This window comes from Chelon labrosus (genome assembly GCF_963514085.1).
Source record: "Chelon labrosus genome assembly, chromosome: 16".
In the NCBI taxonomy this organism is placed as follows: Eukaryota; Metazoa; Chordata; class Actinopteri; order Mugiliformes; family Mugilidae; genus Chelon; species Chelon labrosus.
Genome location: NC_140349.1, coordinates 1,053,449 through 1,073,967, shown reverse-complemented (window position 1 = coordinate 1,073,967; position 20,519 = coordinate 1,053,449). Strand labels below are relative to the sequence as shown.

The window sequence follows — 20,519 nt, the reverse complement described above, 5'->3', positions numbered from 1 at the left end:
CTGTAGGAGTGTGTTTATCAGAACTCACAACCGCCTCCTTCATGTCAGAGCTCACTCAGTCGTCCTGCCAGCCTTAGAAGTGCAAAGAGAAAATGTAGTTTTATTACGTTTTGAGGTATTTCTGAAGTTTTTTTCTGTCTTTGTCCACATACCTTGGCTGTGAAATCCTGTCAGGACTTGACTGAAGCAACCCACTCACAGCCACAGGGTGTTAGGACACACACACACACACACACACACACACACACGCACACACCCACAAACACACTGTGGTGTATACACTCCACATTCCACAGCTGTAGATCAGCAGATTAGAAACCCGTGCTGTAATTTCTTCAAATGAGGCAAAACACTCTAAATGTTTTCTGTGATAATGTGTCGGCCAGATTTGTTTTCATGTGTCTAAACTAAAAGCACAGGTTGTTTCCTGGATCACGTTACCAGAAGAAGAATATAAAGCGGTAGACTCGTGGTTTACGGAAGGATAATGATGGAAAAAATAAAAGTAATAATCTGATTGTACTTGTTTTGTTATTAATTCATCTTGCAGATTATTTTCTGCATTTGATCTTTTGGTGTAAAAAGAATAAAACCTCTGGAATATATGAGGAAAAAAGGCCCCAACACAGTATTTATATTTATATCTAGAGGATAGAAACCTGAGGAGAAGAGTAACGGAAAATAACTCCCAGCCGAAATACAACGGCTCAACCACTTCCTTGTTTCCAAACCAGCTGACTTTGAGTCTCTGGCTGTGTCTAAATATGGATGAACCCTCTGTGAGTCACCTGGATGTTTTCCTGAAAAGTGATTTTTGAAGGTCAGTTGAGTGTCTCAGGCCGTCTCCATCTTTGCCTGACTCCAGGCTAAAATTTTGGCTAAAAGAGGTGGAGCGTGAGCGGAGCTGAGGCTAAAGACAGCTAGCAACCTGTCAATCAAAACAGCCACGCCCTTAATTCTGCCGATCTTTAAAACGTGTACCCTCGTACAGTTGTCATCAAGGTAGAAATTAGCTCTAGAGACCAAAACAGCCACTTTAAAAACCACCAAACTGAACCAAAGTGCATGTATGACTGCGACGCTACTCGTTCTGTCCGTCACTACATTAAGCCCCACCCGAATGATTTGATTGGCCCAGTGCAGGAGCGTAACCAATTCCCAACGGAGAGAATCCACACCAGCTTTCTATCGCAAAAAAAAAAAAAGAAAAGTTTGCAGGTGGGGGAAGGTGGTCTGGCTTTCAGGCTAGGACTGACTCACTTTTGGAGCCTGCCTCTAGTGGTGGTTTCAGGATCTGCGGTTTGGGGGTTTGCACCGCCAGCCCAAAGATATTCAGAGAAAAACAACAAATCCTCAACTTTGCAAACCTGAAAACATCAGTTAATTGTCTGTCACTTGATTAACTAATTGGATTATTCCATCAAGGCCATCTTAAATGACACATGATGAATCAAAGGTACTTCGCTGTGATTTCAAACAATAAAATCCAAATTTGCAGCAACTAGAGATGCATAGATTCCTCTTTCTTATATTCATCTGTTTTTTGGGGGTTTTTTTCTGAATAACTTCCTCAGTAATAAGTTCAACCACAGCAATTCTGAACAATTAGCAAGAGGAACAATATAGAAGTAATTTACGCTAGGGATGCACCGAACATTTTCAGCCGAAAAAACGAAAATGCACTTTTGGGCCATTTTCAGCTGAAAATTGCTGCAGTTGTTGCTTGCATCATCACAACATCCTGTTCCGGCGACAAATTTTCGGACTTTTATCGCTGAAACAACACGTGCAAGCAACAACGCCGCAATTTTTGGCCGAAAATGGCCCGAAAGTGCATTTTCGGTTCTCGGCTGAAAATTTTCGGTGCATCCCTAATTTACACCTTATTCCAATTATCTCTGGAGGTTCCTCGTTGCTTATATTTGAATCATCTGCCAAAATAATTATGAATAAGAAGCAGATGTACGGTATGACACATGTTATTTATCTGTGGTGTTGTGAATCTAAACGTGACCCGTCTGTGTTCTCTTATCTCGTCGGCCTGTGTTGACTCATTCGCCTCCAGCCTGCAGCCAACACCTGAACCGGGATGATTCCAGACTTCAGAGCATAAACCAGGAGCTGTCTTACTGTCTGCTATCGGTGTCCCGCCCCCTCAGCCGGGATAACACCAGAGTCAGTCACAGGACCTCGTATCTTATTGGCTGGATTCGAGCTTGAAGCAGATGTGACCTAGAGTGACCTAGACCTAGAGTGTACTGTACATACCACAGCTGCTCCCGTCCACTCACTTTCCCCTTCGCCTGTTTTATTTATTTATATATTTATATTATATATAATGATATCATTACGGTAGTAATGTGACAACGAGAGCCATTTAACTGGCACCGTTAATTCACCATAATTCAGCAAACCTTTCACACGCTTGGGATGAAAAAGACTAATTCTGTCTGCTAGAAACACGCTGGCACCGGCTGAGCGAGCAGCCGCAATGTGCACCCGCTCTGAGCCGGGACAGGGGTTCAACACGTGGTGAGAGATAATATATATGATTATCCCGCTCAGTGAAAAGCCTCTCCAGAGGCAGAGGCTCCTGCCAGCTTCTCTGCACGAGGGAAAAAAGACTAAGACAAGCGAGGAAATCCATCTGCTCTGCTCGTGTTGCTTTTAGTTGAGGCTTTCTTAGAAACGTCCTGCTTTTAAATCTAATGTGATTTTTTTTATTTTTCCTTCATGAAGCTACAAAATTTGAGCCAAATTCAGAAGACACACAAAATTAACACATGTTCACCAATCAGGCATAACATTATGACCACCTTCCTAATATTCTGTAGGTCCCCCTTGTGGTGACTCATCAGAGAATGGACATGGGCCTTCTGAGGGTGTCCTGTTGTGTTATAGAGGGGAGGGGCCTCTGTGGATCATCCCACAGATACTTGATCAGTTTGGGATCTAGTGAATTTGGAGGCCTGTTTCATGTTTATTTTTTTTTTGTTGTTCCTAAACTGTTTTTGTGGTTGCATCCTGCTGGGGATGGCTGCTGCCATCAAGGAGTGTCATTGCTATGGGGTGGGGGTGCCTGGTCTGGTCTAGGTGGGTGCTACATGTCTAAGTAACATCCACACCAATGAATGCCAGGTCCAGAAGTTTCCCAGCAGAACATTAGATGGTCAATGTTATTCACTTCTCCTGTCAGTGGTCATAATGTTGTGGTCTGTTCTAATGAATGGTGCTTTGTAGTATTTTTTAGTGTCAGTCCTGTTTAATACAAATGTACTGGTGTCAAACTATAATCATTGCTGAAGTTTGTATTATCTGTGGTTGACCTTCATCTGTGTCTCTGTCCTCAGGCCTTGGCTTCACATCGAGCCTATCTGCTCACAGCACGGGTCCCTTCTAAGGTCAGTAAACCTTCTTTTCATCTCACCAACACTTCTGTTTCATCGTGGCCTGGTGTAGCACTCCACCCGGATTTCATTATGGGACGTTTCAATAAGAAAGACTTCCAACCAAACGGAGACATTGCGCTCAGATGACGTAGCTACACCGAGGTGCACGACAAGACGCCAACAGCTGCGTAGAAGTTTCAATCCATTCTTAAAGAAATGCATTTCCACCTGTTGAGCGCATATTGTATGGAAAAAACCCCACACCAACCACAGCTGTGTGGAAACAAAGCTTTGTTATCACCGACCGTTTATAAAGACGGACCAACGCGAAGAATCTATAGAGACCAGGCTGTGAACATTTTTGTTTCTGATGTAAATTGTCTCGTTTTTGGAGCCTCGAGTGGACATTTGAGGAACTGCAGTCTTTTGGCACTTTAAAGTCGGCTTAACATTTTCATCTTCTTCTCCTTCTTCTCCTCCTCCTTCTCCTCTTCCTCTTCCGTCCTCCCTTCTTCTACTTTTTCTCATTATCTTCTTCCTCCTCGTCCTTTCTCCCTTTTTCTTCTCCTTCTCTTCTTCCTCCTCCTTCTCCTCCTCCATGTTTTTCTTCTCCTCCTCTTCTTATTTTTGTTTTCCTTCTTCTTCCTCCTCGTCTCCTCCTCTTCCTCCTCATTATTTGTCTTTGAAAAGATGAACCAAGTTGGAATCCATGTGGACAGAGACGATGGAGACGTGGAGACATCTTGGTCGTCTTCTAAGACTCTACACATTCAGTACAGTTGGAGGAAAAAAATAAATAAAAATCTTCTTCTCCACTTCCTCATCCTCCTTCTTCCTCTTCTCCTCCTCTTCCTCCTCCACCTTCTTCTTCTTCCTCCTTTAAATGTCCAGTAGATTTGACTCAAAGCAGTGGTTGCTGCTTGATTATTAGTCACTATTATTAATAAATCCCATGTCAAGTTTTATTTGTGTTATCTCATCTCTATAATTAACTCTTTATCTTTTATTCCAACACTCAAACTGGTTCCTACTGACGATCTAAACCTCTGAAACAGATCCCAAATCCAAATTTACAAAGAAACGAGCTCTTAGCTTTAATGGGACGCAGGGGTATTAGGGGAGTTTTTGTTTGGGGCTATTTTCAGCATGCATATTTAAAGCTGTAGGACTGTGGGACAAGCATAATTCATAAACTAAAACTTAAGTAGTAAGATAAATAGGTTTTTAGTTTTTGGTCTTTTTGCAGATAAAAGCAAATGAATCATATGTGACAAGACTTATGCTCACATGTTGATCCTTTTGACCTCATTTTATTCCATGTTGAACTTTATAAACCCACTTTGACTACTTCTTCTTCTCCTCTAGTTCTCTATTTAACTGAATTACTCAGATATATTTGCCCTTCTCTCTCTCTCGCTCTCTCTCTCGCTCTCTCTCTCTCACTCTCTCTCTCGCTGTCGTGCTCTAGCTCTGTGTCTCTCGACCCAGATGAGAACAGGCCGCACCATATGGAGTCATTTGATAGTTTTTACCCACAATGCAGCTGTGAGAACGCAGCCTGTGGGAAAGGAAAGCCGTGACAGGAAGAAAAGTTCAGCCCAGAGGGCGAGAGAGAAAAACATGCTGCAAAGAGGAAGAAATACTATTCTGATGGAAACAACAATGAACTGTCATTAAAAGAAGAACACTGCACAGAATGGGACTGTACAGAGTTAATTATTTTCATAAGTGACTCCAACGTCAGAGCCAAGGTATAAACTTGTTCCCAACTCTAAGCTCAGTAAAGTGTTTTAGAAATTACAGCCCGTCTGTTTTATTCTAGGAGAGGTCAACTCACGGCTGAACACAGATCTAAAATTACTGATGCTCTTTCCTTTTTCTCAGCCTCGTCTTCTTTTTTATTTTATTTTTGTCTAAAGGCCCGCTGGAAGCACTCCAGGGTTTTTGTGGCTTCTTACAAATGAGTGTGAGAATGAGACCAGACGTCGTATAAATAAGTGGTAACGTCTGATGTAAAGTGAAACAGGGCGTCAAGGTGAAACCGAGTGTGGACGGTGAGACGGTGGGACGGGGATGTTTCAATTGATTGAAGCAGGACTCTCTTATATCTGATCTCCTAATGTGAAGCCTTGACCTGCTGGTTTCTCTCTGGTTACTGGAATAAATGTAGGCTCCACGTGGAGTAAACATCAGGTGAGGGACAAACATGGAGGTAGAGAAACTAGATGAACCAAGATGGAATCCATGTGGACAGAGATGATGGAGACAATGTGGAGACATCTTGGTTGTCTTCTAAGACTCTACACATTCAGGACTGGAGGAGGACATGGAGGAGGACATGGAGGAGGACATGGAAGAGGAGATGAAGGAGGAGGAGGACATGGAGGAGAAGACCCATGTTCTCCACTTCCTCATCCTCTGTCTTCATATCCTCCTCCTCTTCCTTCTTCTTCTTCTTCTCTTATCATCTTCTTCCTCCTTCTCCTTCTCCCTTTTCTTCCGTCCTCCCTTCTTCTTCTTCTTCCTCTTCCTCCTGCTTCTCCTCCTTGTCCTTCTTCATCTTCTCCTTTGTTTCCCTCTTCCTCTTCCGTCCTCCCATCTTCTTCTTCTTCTTCTTCTCCTCCTACTCCATGTTTTTCTTCTTCTCTCCTTCTGTTCTTCTTCTATTTCTTCTCCTCCTCATCCTTCCTCTACTCCATCTCCGTCCTCCTCCTCTTCCTCCTCCTCTTCCTCCTCATCATTTGTGTTTAAAAAGATGAACCAAGTTGGAATCCATGTTCTTCTCCTCCTCCTCCACCTCCTCCTTCTTCTTCCTCGTTTACATGTCCATCAGACTTGATTCAAAGTTCCTGTATCACATATGTCCGATCAGATTTATTTAGCGTTTTATTTAGCGTCCTCTGATCAGAATTTGGACAAAGTGTCCTTCAACCTGCAGGGACTGATGCTGAATACACCTTCATGTCTGTTGTAGGGCTGCTGAGTTTAAATCTGTCTCATAAAGAAGCTTATTCAGTAGTTTAGATTATTGAGAGAAGTTTCTCTGCTCTCTACAAACGCTGACTCTGCTCTGTGAGTTCCCTTAAAGACGCTCTGGCTGTAAAACGCCTTTCCTCTTCCTGTATATTTATAATAAACGCTGGCGTGTTGCAGCTGATGAATGTAGTTTTTAATAAAGAGCAATAAACATAAATCAGACTCTGATGAATAAAATGAGCCCAGCGCCGCCTGCTGACCCCTGATCTGTTGTTCCAGAGTGGGACGGTTGGTTTTTCCAAGTCAAACAGAGGGTGGTTTGTTCCTCGATGTGTCCTGTCCCAGCAGAGAGAGGACAATGGAGGAATTTAACAGCTGGCAGGGAGAGCAGGGGAGGGGGCCCTCTTCTCTGTGCCCACTCTCTCTTCCTCTCTTTCTCTTTCACTCTTTCTTTTCTTCAGTATTCTCTCACTTCTTTTCTTCTTCATATTCAATAATATAAACCTCTAACAGTAGTTTTTACCTCCTCTCTCTCTCTGTCTCTATCTTAAAACTTTGCATTCATTCCCTTTCTTTTCGCTTTCTTTTTTACAGCTCCCACTATCACAGTCTCCCCCTCCTCACCCCACCTCCCTCCGTCACACTCGCTCTCTTTGGCGGCGAGTTAAGGGAATTATTTTTACTCTCTCTCTGGAAACGTGAGGGAATGACTCGGCTGCTGCTGCTGCTGCTGCTGCACACATTTGTTCTGCAGACTGTTTGTGTTTTTACATTCCTTTTGTGTCTGAGATTTTTTTTTCTTCTTCTTCCATCTCAGTGACTTGTTCGTATCAGCTCAGGTTTCCACTCCTTATCCTCGTACCTCACGGAGGAGCGTTTCCTTTAACCCGTGCAGCCTCAGGTTTCTGTTGGGACGGACTTCATGCAGGTTGTTGTGACGCAGAAAAACTCCAAAACATGTCGGAGCTCGACCAGTCGGCTCAGTCAGCCTGAAGAAAAATGTGCTAGCTACGACCAAAAGTATGTGGACGTCTGTGACAGCTGAGCGGCTCATTCCACAGCAGCTGTAATCTGCTCCAGTAACAGCCTCCGTCCAGATGTTGCCTCATCCAGACACATCTGTGCAGTCCAGCTCTGGTTGCTGGATGATAAGGAGCACGCTCAGTGTTCCAGCTCATCCCAGAGGCGTTGGACGGGTTTGTGGTTTGCGTGCAGGCCAGGCTTCCCCCAAACTGAGTCAAACTGTCTCTGTGGACCAAGAAGTTGTTGTCACCAAGCTGGGAACACTTTAGATTTTATTTCACTGAAGTTAGAAGCGTCATGTGACCTTTAACTTCCCGTCTATTAAACTCAGATGTACTGAGACACAGGTGTGTCACATGACATCTGTTCTCTTCCTCTGGGGCTTTGAGCCGTCAGACGAACAAATCAATCTGATCTCACGGCTCAGATGTTCAACACATTAGGTCCGGTGTAGCAGGCGTGCATCACATGGAACCTGCATCCAGTTAATAAAAAGGTTTTTATGTTCGCTCTCTGTGCCTGGAAAACGTTTCCTGGTTTAAAATCTTTTTATTTTTGAACCAAAAACACAAAATGTGCTGCCCAGCATGTAGTTAACCTTAGTGACTGTAGCTTTGGTGCGTGTTTTCTCTTAACTCAAACATGTGTTGACCCTGAGTTGCTTCTGCAGACAAGATGTCCAGATAGTTTCCTGATGTGTCTCTTCTTGCTTGTTGTCAGGTTGAACAGTCCTTCAGCTACCTGGATATCCAGGGAATCAGCAGCAACAAGCCCACTCAGGTAACGCCACCAACCAACAGCAGTTTGACACAAGAAACACACCTGAGCACACCTGGAACGCAGCTTTAAAGCTACACGCACTGAACAAATACACAGTCACTGATGGGACGATAAGCAGCTACACAAACAGACACCAAGCATCATCTCAACATGAGCGTCCGAAGCTCAAACTCTTCCCTTTATCGCCTTCTTCTTCTCTTGGTTTCGCTTTTTAAAATGACTCACCTGTCTTCACCTCCTCGCCGTGCTTTCAGCTGGTGTTGGAGTATGAGCGCGGCCCGTGGAGCCTCCGGCTGGGCTCGGCGGAGGAGGTGGATGAGGTGATCGCTCACATCGGGAGCTGTCTGCACCGGATCTGCCCCGCCGGCTCACCTGTGTAGGTAGAACGCTGAGGACGGAGGACAGGAGGAACGTTCACTTCTTATCATGGTTCCTTTAAATACTCGTTAATTAAAGCTCTAAAATATGAAGTTTAATGTGATTAATAACAATTAACTGTGTACACCAATCAGCCACAACATTATGACCAGTGAGAGGAGAAGTGAATAACATTGACCATCTAATGTTCTGCTGGGAAACTTCTGGACCTGGCATTCATTGGTGTGGATGTTACTGAGACATGTAGCACCCACCTAGACCAGACCAGGCACCCCCACCCCATAGCAATGACACTCCTTGATGGCAGCAGCCATCCCCAGCAGGATGCAGCCTGACACAGACACACACACAAAAACACTTTAGGAACAACTAAAAAAAAAACATGAAGAACAGCACAAGGTGTTGACCTGGCCTCCAGATTCACTAGATCCCAAACTGATCAAGTATCTGTGGGATGATCCACAGAGGCCCCTCCCCTCAAAGGCCCCCCCACTAACAACAGGACACCCTCAGAAGGCCCATGTCCATTCTCTGATGAGTCACCACAAGGGAGACCTGCACAATACTAGGAAGGTGGTCATAATGTTATGCCTGATCAGTGTGTATTGTGCTGATGCAGAAAGATTCCAGCACCTGACAGTCTTTATTAAACTAGTAGTTATCAAATGAGTGCAAACAATGTGCAAATTCATCACTTCTTTCTGGGATGCAGTATTTTTTCATCTTTGCAGAATTGAAGTTTCTCTTGAAGCACGAAGCCGTTAAAATTAAATTCCAGATATGAATACATCCCGTCCTCTCTCTCTTGTGCCTCCTCTCTCTCTCTGCAAGGAAGGAAGGCGATGAGGAAGCTGAGTTTGAAGCCCGCCGACAGGACGGCAGCCCTCCAGGCCGTCTGGGACGAGCAGGGCTCGGCCGACCTGGGACCCTGCGGTGAGCTTTGCCAACACGTCGAGTGGAACGTTCAAAGCGTTTAAAGTCTTAACCTCGTTGTCGTGTGGCTGTTTGCAGGCGGCTTTTCTCATCAGTACTGGTGTGTGTGTGATCACCTGGGCCTGCCGTACAGAGAGGAGGTCCAGTGGGTCAGTCACTTCATCGTCCTCCTTCATTTCTTCTATTGTTTTAACTGTAGGTGACAGTATTTTCAGTTTCATGACCTCGTCCTTGTTGTCCCCGTCCCCTCCAGGACGTAGACACCATCTATCTCACCCAGGACACCAGAGAGCTCAACCTGCAGGACTTTATTCACCTGGAGAACAGGTACGCGCCCCCAGACCTGTTTCCCGTTCGTCTTGCTGAGCGTGGACTTAATGAGTCGTTTATTCCTGCAGGGACCTGGTGGCGATCATCGCAGCTCTGGAGTACAACCAGTGGTTCACCAAACTCTCCGCCAAAGACTACAAACTGGTAACGTCCGCTTTTAGTTTACTTTTAATCTAGAAATCCTTCCTAATATAAATAAGCCTTTGTTTCTTCTTCCTGATCTGAGGGACATCAAATGCACTCTCTGGTTTTTTCTTAGTCTACAGACGTGTGTGACCAGATCTTCAGAGTGGTGGCTCGGTCCAACCGTCTGGAGGAGCTGGTCCTGGACAACGCTGGACTCAAGAGGTCAGAGGTCACATTAGAGAGCTGGGTGGTGTGAAGTCAGCCACTGATCAGTGCACAAGATGTTCTCTACGTGATAAGACTCAAATAAACGTCTATTTATGATCTTCACATCTGGTTAGTGGAGAACATCTGAGCTCCAAACATCAGGAGTGTCCAGGAGAGACAGAAACATGGAGGAGGAACAACAGCCTGATAATAAAATTAAGGAGTTAATGGATCTGACTGTTGGTTTCTTCTTCTTCTTCTTCAGTGATTTTGCTCAGAAACTGTCCGGCGCTCTGTCACACAACCCTGCCTGCACACTGCACACACTCAACCTGAGCAACAACTCACTGGAGGACAAAGGTTGAAACACACACACACAACAAACACACACCCACAACAAACACACACATACACAACAAATCCACTCACATTGAAGACCTTGTTTTTATCACATAATAAAGGATTCATGCATATACCACTGACTGTTTCACGTCCGCTGCAGTAAATGTCTTCTAAATGTTCTACTTTGTTCTTGTTCTGTCATGTTGTGCTCTGAGGTGACGCCCTGCGCCCCCTGGTGGCCACTCCCCAGCTCTAACACCCTTGTGTTTCTTTGTGCAGGTGCTTCTGCTCTGAGTGCTCAGCTCGCCAAACTGCCCATGGGTATAAAGCACCTGAACCTCTCCAGGACCTCCATGTCTCCTAAAGGTGAGCACACCTGAGATGAACCCTCAGAGGGGTGGTGATACCTCTCTGTCTTCCTGGGCTGCGTTTTTTTAGCCTGTCATCTCTTGCAGGTGTAAACAGCCTCTGTCACGCCCTCTCTGCCAACCCGGTGGTCTCCACGACCCTCACGCACCTCGACCTGTCGGGAAACTCTCTCCGAGGCGACGACCTTCAGGTACGACGCTCCTCCCCTCCCTTATCACACGTCCTGCTTCAAGACAAACCCAGAAATCCCTCACAGTCCTGGAAGATTGAAGACCTTTTTTTTTTTTTATCTTTGCAGAATCTTCACAGCTTCCTGAGTCACTCCAACTGCCTGGAGACTCTGGACCTGTCCAACAGTGACTGCTCTCTGGAGCAGGTAAGAGCTGCAGACCCTGGTGCAGGTGTGTGGTTGTACCGTGTCTGTCCTCACCTGGCTTCAGTCGACCCTTTTTCTTCTTTTTTTTGAAGGTGTGTTCATCTCTGCTCAAAGGATCTTTGAAGCATCTCTCCGTCTTCAACATGTCAAAAACAGTCTTCTCTCACAGGTCAGATGTTAACCTCAGATTCATAAACGTTAAGTGGCAGCGTTGCTAACGTCTCTCCTCGCGCTCACGCAGGAAGTGTAAAGAAATCCCTCCAACCTTCAAGCAGTTCTTCAGCTCGGCTCAGGCGCTGACCTCCGTCAGTCTGTCGGGAACCAGGCTGCCTGCAGAGGCTCTGAAGTAAGAACATATAACGGAAGCATTTCAGTTCCTTATGTCTTCATGAAGAACAAGTTAAAGAGTTCAGTTGGAACAGGAACAGACACATAGTCATTTAAATATGAAACTTTAAGTGGAGTTCTGTGAAAACTTTTCCAACTAAACTCAGCTGCAAGGTTTTTCTTTTTACCAGAGCAGGTCTCCTGTGGCTGGGCCTCCAGCGAGGTCACTGACCTGTTAGCACCGTATACGCTGGTATTTACCTTGAGATGCTGAGGCAGAGGTCTAGTGTCTGCTCCAGGGGCCTCGGTGAAAACAAGAGGAGACAGGTCGTTTGCAGTCAGGGGCCCCTCGGCTGTGAAGCTAGCTGATTTAAATTAAATCTCTACCGTTTTTAATTCAGTTTTTATTCAGTTTCTAAATGTATTTTGTATGTTTTATTATCTTTATTTCATTTGCCTGTTTCTAAAGCTGCTCATTTTTGTTAAACACGTTGTAAAACACTGTTCTAAGTTTTTGTTTACTCCTGGTTGTGTGGGAACGCGGTCTCGTCTGACCCGCGGTGGTTTTCCTGTCTGCAGGGCGTTGCTGTTGGGACTCGGCTGCAACCCAAACCTCAGTGACGTGTCTCTGGATCTCAGCTGCTGTGAAGTAAACACAACCGTATAGATTCATAAATCTCCTTAAACTAAAGACTGATGCCGTCCGTGTCCTCATGCCACTGTCTTCTGCTCTCAGCTGCGTTCTGGAGGATCTCAGATCCTGGAGGGCTGCATCGCAGAGATCCCCAACGTCTCCAGTCTGGACATTTCTGACAACGGTCGGGACGTTTTTCCCCTGTTGAACATTATAACGCCCCTTTTGATGTTTGTTTTTTCTGATCCCAACATATTTAAGTGTCTGTCCTCCCCCTGCTCAGGTTTGGACATGGACCTGACCACCCTGCTGGTCTGGATAGCAAAGAACCGCTCCATCAGACACCTCTCACTGGGCAAGAACTTCAACAATATCAAATCCAAGTGGGTCGCTCACAAAACTATTTTCTGAATTCTATTTTTATGGAGGGGGAGTACAATATAAGGATCTAAATATAAATTTGTTTTGTTGTATGACAACTAAGACATTAGAACTAATAAACAGCTTTAACAAAATGAAATTACACAGTTTTTAATACATATGTGTGCAGTTAATAGCACAAGATTAAATATGTACATATATTTAAATAAATACATTTAAAAAAAACATGAAATCTAAAAAATAAGACAAAAAGAACATAATAAATATGCAAAAAAATACATTTTAATAAATAAAAAATTAATACAATTAAAAAAGAAGAAAAAAGTACAGAATAAATATGTAAATAAATACATTTCAATAATAAACAATACATAAAAAATACATGAAATTTAAAAAAGAAGAAAGCACAGAATACATACGCAAATGAATACATTCTAATAATAAATAAAAAAATAAATTAACTTTAAAAAAAAGGGAAATAAAGCACATAGTAAATATGTAATTAAATTAATTTTTATAATAAATAATAAATTAAAAAAATTAATGAAATTAAATAAAGAAGAAAAAAATACCACATACCGGATAATACTCCAATTAGCCCTTAGAAAGGGTTGACAAGGAATTGAAATTATTTATAAAAGACTTATTTATGGTGACATTTTTATCTTAAGGTAGTTCATGACATCCTGGAGTCAACACAGACAGCTGAGGGCTAGTAGGTGTTTTTGTAAGTTGGTAATGTGTGAGGGGTTTGGTTGAAGAAGGGTTTATTTTTAGTTGAACACATAAAAAACTGTGTTTTAGTCCAAGAATAAGTCTTAGTTCTTAACATAAACCAGTATTTGTTTTCTTAAACTGTGATCCTCTATCACAGGAATGTGGCTCAGGTCCTGGGCAACCTGGTCCATATGATTCAAGAGGAGGAGTCAGTGAGTGGTTTTATTTATTCTACTCACTGGAACAGATTCATTAATCCACATGAAGTCCTCCAGTCACTGAACCATGACTCTCTCTCTCTCTCTCTTCCCTGCAGCCGCTGACCTCGCTGTCTCTGGCTGATTCCAAGCTGAAGGCCGACCTCTCCATCGTCCTCAACGCCCTGGGCAGCAACACCTCTCTGACCAAGCTGGACATCAGCGGGAACTCCATGGGGGACATGGGGGCCAAGATGCTGGCCAAGGCCCTGCAGATCAACACCAAGCTGAGGTTAGACATTCAGACACAGAGGTCACACAGGAGGTGGCCATAATATTATGACCACCTTCCTAACATTGTGTCCCTTGTGGTGACTCATCAGAGAATGGACATGGACCTTCTGAGGGTGTCCTGTTGTTAGTGGAGGGGCTTTGAGGGGAGGGGCCTCTGTGGATCATCCCACAGATACTTGATCAGTTTGGGATCTAGTGAATCTGGAGGCCAGGTCAACACCTTGTGCTGTTCTTCATGGTTTTTTTTTAGTTGTTCCTAAAGTGTTTTTGTGTGTGTGTCTGTGTCAGGCTGCATCCTGCTGGGGATGGCTGCTGCCATCAAGGAGTGTCATTGCCATGTGTGTGTTTGATTCTTTCTCTCTTTGTGCAGGACACTAGTGTGGGACAGGAACAACGTCAGCCCTCAGGGTCTGCAGGACGTAGCAGCTGCTTTAGAGAAGTAAGTACTAAGTGAAGTGAAGGGAACATGTCTGAGTCTAAAACGTTGGCGCGTGCTCTGAATTCTGTCCCGGCTCCTCCATCAGGAACTACACCATTCGCTTCATGCCCGTCCCGATCATGGATGCCGCTCAGGCGCTGAAGGCAAATCCAGAGAAGACAGAGGACGCTTTACTAAAGGTTCCTGTTGCTTTTCAGTTTAATATCCATCTGTGTGATACCACGTAATACTGAGCACATGATGTTTTGTCATGCAGATGGAGCAGTACCTGCTGAGGAACCACGAGACACGGAAATACCTGCAGGAGCAGGCGTACAGGCTGCAGCAGGGGATAGTGACCACCACCACCCAGCAGGCAGGCAGCACCACACACACACACACACACACACACACACACACACTCTCTCAGTAAACACACTGACTCTCTCACCTCGCTGTGACACAGATGATGGACACGATGTGTGTGAAGGTGCAGGATCACCTGAACTCTCTGAGGTTCACGGAGACCAACTGCGTCCAGGAGGACATGAAGGCAGCGGAGAACCTCATGAAGGACGCCAGGAACTCCAAAACTGTAAGAGGACGCAGCGCTCCAACAACCTGTCGCAGCATGTTCCTTAAAAAACCAGCAGCAGCCTTCTCTGAGTTATTTGCTTTGTGTTCCAGCTGCTGCCCAACCTGTACCACCTGAGGAGCGGGGGTTCCAGAGGTGCATGCGTCGGAGCCATTCAGGATAAACTGGAGTCCATGGCTGGAGAGGTGGCGAGTGTGATGGATGAACAGCTGCAGGTACGGAGCTGCGATGGGTTTTTCTGTATTTTGTGCCGCCGTGGCTCAGTAGGAGGAGCTGGTTGTCCACAAGCTAAAGGGTTAGCGGTTTGAACGCATGCAGACGTGTCCTTGAGAGCCGCTCCCAGCACTCGGCCCTGGTCTGGGACGCAGTCTGAGGTTTGATCTCTTCTTTCAGACGATGCTGGTGTCCATGGTGGACGCTGCCGAGGGTCTGTGTCCTCATGTGATGAAGAGGAGCATCCTTCGTCAGGAGCTGCTGAAGGCCGGTGCAGGGAGGATGACCGTTCCCCGGAGCTTCATCACCACCACGCTGCTGGAGCAGTCCGGGGTCGACATCGTCAACAAGATCAGGTCTCCATAAACAAATAGTTCTCTGTTGATTCTCACAGTTAAGACTGGGGACCAGCTTCACCTGGGGTCAGGTCGTCTGTGAGTCCTCCGTGTCCTCCTGTCATCTTGTCCACACGTGGTTCTGTGTTGTTTCATCTTTCGTTCATTTCCGTGTGAAACAGTGAAGTGAAACTCAGCATGGCGTCGTTTCTGTCTGATCGTATCGTGGATGAGATCCTGGAGTCTCTGTCCAGATCACAGCATACTCTGGTTGGTGTCCTCTCTGCCTGTCCTTCTTTTACTCTGTCCTTCTGTCTATTCATGCGTCCTCTGTCCGCCCGTCTCCAGGCCGACCATCTGATCAGGAAAAGCCAACCTCTGCTGCATCACGAGCCCCACTCGGAGACAGAAGTCCTGGACGAAAGCGTCCTGCAGCCGGAGAACCACAAGCAGGAGCAGAGGAAAGACGAGGGAGGGAGGAAGGACGAGCTGGAGGACATGGACTCCTGCATGGTGGGACAGCACAAACATGAAGTGTTTATTTGGAGTGTTTGGAAGCTGCAGTAGATGAGACGGTTTCTTTCTCTGTAGATGACTCCTAAGTCCAAGAGGAAGAGTATTCTGGTGAGGATGCTGCGGCCCGTCTCTGTAGCGTTTGGTGAGTGATGCTCCAGAGTGTTTATTACAGCAGCTCCTCGCTCTCTGTTTCTGACTCGTCCTCTCGGCTCATGTCTGCCCGACAGAGATGGAGTTTGACCTGGACAAAGCTCTGGAGGAGGTTCCCATTCACGTTGAGGACCCTCCTCTTCCTCCTCCTGCTTCACAGCCTTCAGACAGAACGTCAGCCTGCTATGGAGACCTCCCTCCTGCGCCTTCTCCTATGGACACTAGGTCGGTGTATTTGAGCGAGCTGCCTCCCGTGGAGCACAAGACGCTGGAGCATCACACTAAACTCCGTCCAAAGCCCAAGAACAGGATGAAGCCCAGCCGACCGCCCGTAGGTTTAGTTCAGAGAAGCAGCTGATGTTACAGTGAGGACTTCATGTTGCTTTATTCCTGTTGTCTGTATTCCAGCGTGAAGCACCACAGGAAGCAGAGCACAACAGCATCATGGGAAATCTGGACGAGGGCCTGGACGACTTCTTCTCCAAGAAAGTCATTAAACTTAGCTTCAAGTGAGTGTCAGGCAGTAGATCTCCTTAAAGATCTCCTTAAAGCTAACCCATTTCTGTTTCTGTCCATTTCCTGATCTGGTCCAGACTCCCCGTCGTCAGAGGCCCGTCCCCCAACGTGCAGGAAGCAACCGACAAGAAACGTGAATCCAGGAAGAGCGGCTTTTTCAACCTCATCAAGTCCCGAACGTCCCGCTCAGAGAAGATCCACGGAGCTGCGTCCATCACCCCGCCTCAGCCGGCGACGTCCGCCGCTGCTCCGCCCTCGGGCGCTGTCAGCCCGGTGACCGAGGAGACGACGCCGACGTCCCCCACGCCGCCACTGAAGATCCCGGCTGCAGCGGCGGAGCCTCATCAGGAGCTCCACAGGGCTCCGTCCCTGAACCACACGGACTCTGAGACTGAGGCGTCTACGACCTCCGCCGCCGAACCTGCAAAGGAGGAGGAGAAGGAGAACGTGGAGCGTAAGGAGAATCTGGAGAATACTGAGAAACAGGAGAAGGTGGAGAGGAAGGAGACCCCCCACAAACCTCGCCACATCGGCGTCCCAGTCATGGGGATGGACCTGCTGGCTGAGATGAAGGCCAGGCAAGAGAAAAGGGCCGGGAAGAAGGTGGGTGGAGTCTTTGTTATTGTCATTCAGAGCTATACACCAGCAGTACACACACATACAAAGACCAGTAGAGGTATAATATATAAAGTAAGAAGTAACTATTCTGGGATGTTACAGAACCTTGATGTTCTGCTGCAGATGCTGCAGAACCTCTTCCCAGAGGGCAGCAAGGAGACCACGGTCCATGGTGGGGTCTGGGTGGGGTCTGGGTGGGGTCTGGGTGGGGTCTTTGCTGGTTTTGTGAGCTCCTCTGTGGGAGGAAACGAGATGCTGAAGATCTTTTCATTAATACAGTTTATTTAATTAACTTAACCCTCGTATCCTGATTTAAAATAAAATGGTCATGGAAATAGTAGATGTTAATATTTGTTTCTACTTTTCTTTTTACATAAATCTTTTATTCAACTTCAGTCCTAATCATAAACACAAAATATTTAATTCATTCCAGATTATTAACCCTTTTTGAAAAATTTAAATATTTTCATTACTCTGAATGCAACGTGGATTTTTCTTGGGGGGTTATTTGTCTTGGATATATATTTGTTTTTGTAGTGATAGATTTTTTAAAAAAATGTTACGTTGTTACCAGAGACAAAAGTGTCCTCTTGTTATTTTTATTTATTTATTAATTTTTTTATATATTTATTTATTTATTTATTTTACATACATTTTTTTGATCAACTTCATTCCTGATCACAAATAGCAAATATTTAAAATATTATTGTAAGGAAAAAGTAGAAAGAAAATATGAACATCTACTATTTTTATGTCATTTTTGAAGACGACACTTTTGTCCCTTAATGGGAACAACTATTTAGGTTATACAGGTTAAAGCAGACTGATATGGGATTTGTGTTTAAAATATGTAAAATAGTTCAAATATACACACCTTTGCTAAATATCATAGAAAAAAGCATAAAAATAAAACCATAAAAAGACTAAAGATGTAGCTTTTTGTTTGAAAGAAGAGTTTGTGGTGAAGCTGCTTCATTACGTCTGTTGTGTTTTTAATAAAGAGCTCTGTGTCATATAATTAAATGATCTGTGACTCTGTTCTTAGATGGACTCTTCACCAGGACCAGACAAAGGGGACGGTGACAAATGTGAGTGTCTCTAACCTTTGACCTCTTCTACAATAATTAGTGGACACATCAGTCCTGACCTGCTTCCCTCGTTGTCCTGCAGCCAAGTCTGACGTCCATCCAGACGTCCCAGGAGACGCTGATGAGTCCAGACCAGAGCCAACACCCAGGTCCAAACCTCCGAGCGTCACCCCCAGGCCTCCCCCGCCCCAGGGCTCCAAACCCCCGCTGGCGTCCCGCACCGCCGGTCCTGCCAGCCCGACGAGTCCCAGACAGGGCAGCACCTGCAGCCTCAGTAAGTCGTGGGACGGGTGGGACACGTTATTTAAATTCATGATTTATGTGCTGATCCGTCTCTCTTGTCTCAGATGACTCGGCCGAGGCGCAGACAGGCGGCTCGTCTCCCAAAGGACCACTACCCGCCCCCCGCCTGAAGAGGGCGCCGTCAGAGCAGGAGAGAGGGAGTACCACCAGCAGCAGCAGCAGCTCTGCAGGACCCCTGTCTCCGGTGTCTCCTCTGGACGGTCGGTGTCATCTAATGTTTCAATAAATGTTCCAGGTGTCATTTTACTCTTATATTTTAATTATAGGTTCATATTGACGCTTTTATCTTCTAATTTATCATCTTAATTCACCAAATAGGCCGTTAATCCATTAGATTAGAGCACAAATTACTCATATTAATCTCTTTTCTCTTGCATTGGTTTTCTTCTTCTTCATACATCCATAAATGATACTGATCCAGTCGTGAATACTCTCAATCAACAGCACTGAAATGATTTCTTATTTATTTGACATCAGTCGACATGCTGAGTTAATTCTGACCAAACAGGAACAATCGGTTCCATTTCACCCGATTTAAAGACAAACCAGAGAAGATAATGAGAGATAACGTCCTTCCTTAAAACTAAAGGATGCACCATGACGCAGAGCGAAGCTGAAAACAACTGGTGTAATAATGAATGCTTCCAGGGCGACGTTTGACGCCTCCACACATGAAGCAGCACGTCTGCAGCAGAGGTCCGTCAGAGGGGGGGGGGGGGGTTCTGTAGTCCTCTGCTGGTGTAATTAACGCTCACCAGAACTCAGTATTTTCCCTTAAGGCAGCGTTCCTTCTGTGTAATCACTGAGCCAGAGTAAAGTTGTGATTTTAGAATCAAGGAGACAGAAGAGAAAGTAATTTCAGGGAGCGTTTACTGCAGACCGCTCTCAGACTGACGGCTGAGTTTCTGTTTCTGAACATCGTCCTGACGTCGTTTCACTTCTTAAAGAGATGAAAGAGTCGTTCAGGTTTTTATTCATAATAATTATAATAATAAGAGTTGATCCAAAGATAGAAAGATGAAATACTTTTTATTCTCTTCTGATAGTCTGAAGATGAGGAATCCCACGTGGGCATTTTCCTTCTTTTCTTCTTCTTCTTCTTCTTCTCCTCCTCCTACTCCTTCTGCTCGTCCTTCTTCCTCCTTCCTTCTTCTTCTTCTTCCTCTTCCTCCTCTTCCTTCTTGTTCTGCTTCTTCTTCTCTTTATCCTTCTTCTTCTCCTTCTTCCTTCTCCTCCTCCTTCTCTTCCTCCTTCTTCCTTCCTCTTTTTCTTCTTCTTCTCCTTCTTCTTCTTCTTCTCAAACTACAGAACATGCGTGCATTAAAAACAAGTTAACAGCATTAAAAGCAGTTTCCATCTCAGCGTTACTAACACAATAACTTCACCGTCCTACAGTTCTTCTTTCTTTTCTCTAACTCAGACCTAGAAACAAAACTTTTGCACTAAACCTTTTATATAACACGTTATTTTGCCGTGTTTTCCCAAACAGAGAAGACAAACAGCTGATCATCAGTGTGTGTGATCACATGTCTCCTCTTCTTCTATCCGTAGCTGACTTTCCTGCGGACGCTGATGCTTTTGAGACGCCCGGTGCAGGAACCGAGGCCGGCGGCAGACAGTGGTCGTCTCTGAAGAACTCATCGAGTCCTCCGACTGAGAAGGAGGACGACCGCGAGCGCACCAAGTCCCTCCCTGCATACGGTTCGACCAATCACAGTCTACCTTTACCTTTCACAGATGTATTCTGATGTTCGGACGGACTTTCCAGAATCTGTCGGCTGCACAGAAATAACTTTTATGCTGCTTCTGAAGCTGTTAAAGCCGCTTTCTTTGGATTAGGACTCAGAGCTGCAGCGTAGGAAAGCAAATGAAAAATGAAATTCTTATCAAAGTAAAGATCTGAGTTTTGATTTAGTCACATCCTTGTCGAGCTTCAGTCATTCTCTTTGACTTTAACCCTGCTGGAGGCTGTCCTCCCTACGTACTGT

The 20,519-nt window shown here is 45.3% G+C and overlaps 1 protein-coding gene across 2 annotated transcripts in view; it reads left to right on the top strand.

The window, feature by feature from the left end:
• carmil1 (capping protein regulator and myosin 1 linker 1) overlaps positions 1-20,519 on the top strand; it is a 30,996-nt gene that overhangs the window by 8,436 nt on the left and 2,041 nt on the right. The window contains exons 3-37 of one of the 2 annotated variants that reach the window (XM_084563033.1): positions 3,351-3,401; positions 8,109-8,168; positions 8,423-8,544; positions 9,382-9,479; positions 9,558-9,628; positions 9,733-9,806; positions 9,878-9,953; positions 10,069-10,157; positions 10,408-10,502; positions 10,764-10,850; positions 10,940-11,043; positions 11,152-11,229; positions 11,322-11,398; positions 11,471-11,575; positions 12,136-12,205; positions 12,293-12,374; positions 12,474-12,573; positions 13,446-13,500; positions 13,605-13,777; positions 14,150-14,218; positions 14,304-14,397; positions 14,475-14,573; positions 14,664-14,792; positions 14,885-15,007; positions 15,186-15,361; positions 15,523-15,610; positions 15,689-15,853; positions 15,932-15,998; positions 16,084-16,337; positions 16,415-16,515; positions 16,600-17,125; positions 18,186-18,228; positions 18,311-18,502; positions 18,576-18,731; positions 20,083-20,232. In XM_084563033.1, coding sequence (XP_084419159.1) covers positions 3,351-3,401; positions 8,109-8,168; positions 8,423-8,544; positions 9,382-9,479; positions 9,558-9,628; positions 9,733-9,806; positions 9,878-9,953; positions 10,069-10,157; positions 10,408-10,502; positions 10,764-10,850; positions 10,940-11,043; positions 11,152-11,229; positions 11,322-11,398; positions 11,471-11,575; positions 12,136-12,205; positions 12,293-12,374; positions 12,474-12,573; positions 13,446-13,500; positions 13,605-13,777; positions 14,150-14,218; positions 14,304-14,397; positions 14,475-14,573; positions 14,664-14,792; positions 14,885-15,007; positions 15,186-15,361; positions 15,523-15,610; positions 15,689-15,853; positions 15,932-15,998; positions 16,084-16,337; positions 16,415-16,515; positions 16,600-17,125; positions 18,186-18,228; positions 18,311-18,502; positions 18,576-18,731; positions 20,083-20,232 — 4,099 coding nt within the window. Of the gene's footprint in view, positions 1-3,350; positions 3,402-8,108; positions 8,169-8,422; positions 8,545-9,381; positions 9,480-9,557; positions 9,629-9,732; positions 9,807-9,877; positions 9,954-10,068; positions 10,158-10,407; positions 10,503-10,763; positions 10,851-10,939; positions 11,044-11,151; positions 11,230-11,321; positions 11,399-11,470; positions 11,576-12,135; positions 12,206-12,292; positions 12,574-13,445; positions 13,501-13,604; positions 13,778-14,149; positions 14,219-14,303; positions 14,398-14,474; positions 14,574-14,663; positions 14,793-14,884; positions 15,008-15,185; positions 15,362-15,522; positions 15,611-15,688; positions 15,854-15,931; positions 15,999-16,083; positions 16,338-16,414; positions 16,516-16,599; positions 17,126-18,185; positions 18,229-18,310; positions 18,503-18,575; positions 18,732-20,082; positions 20,233-20,519 lie in introns of both variants that reach the window. The other variant, XM_084563032.1, reaches the window with a different exon arrangement.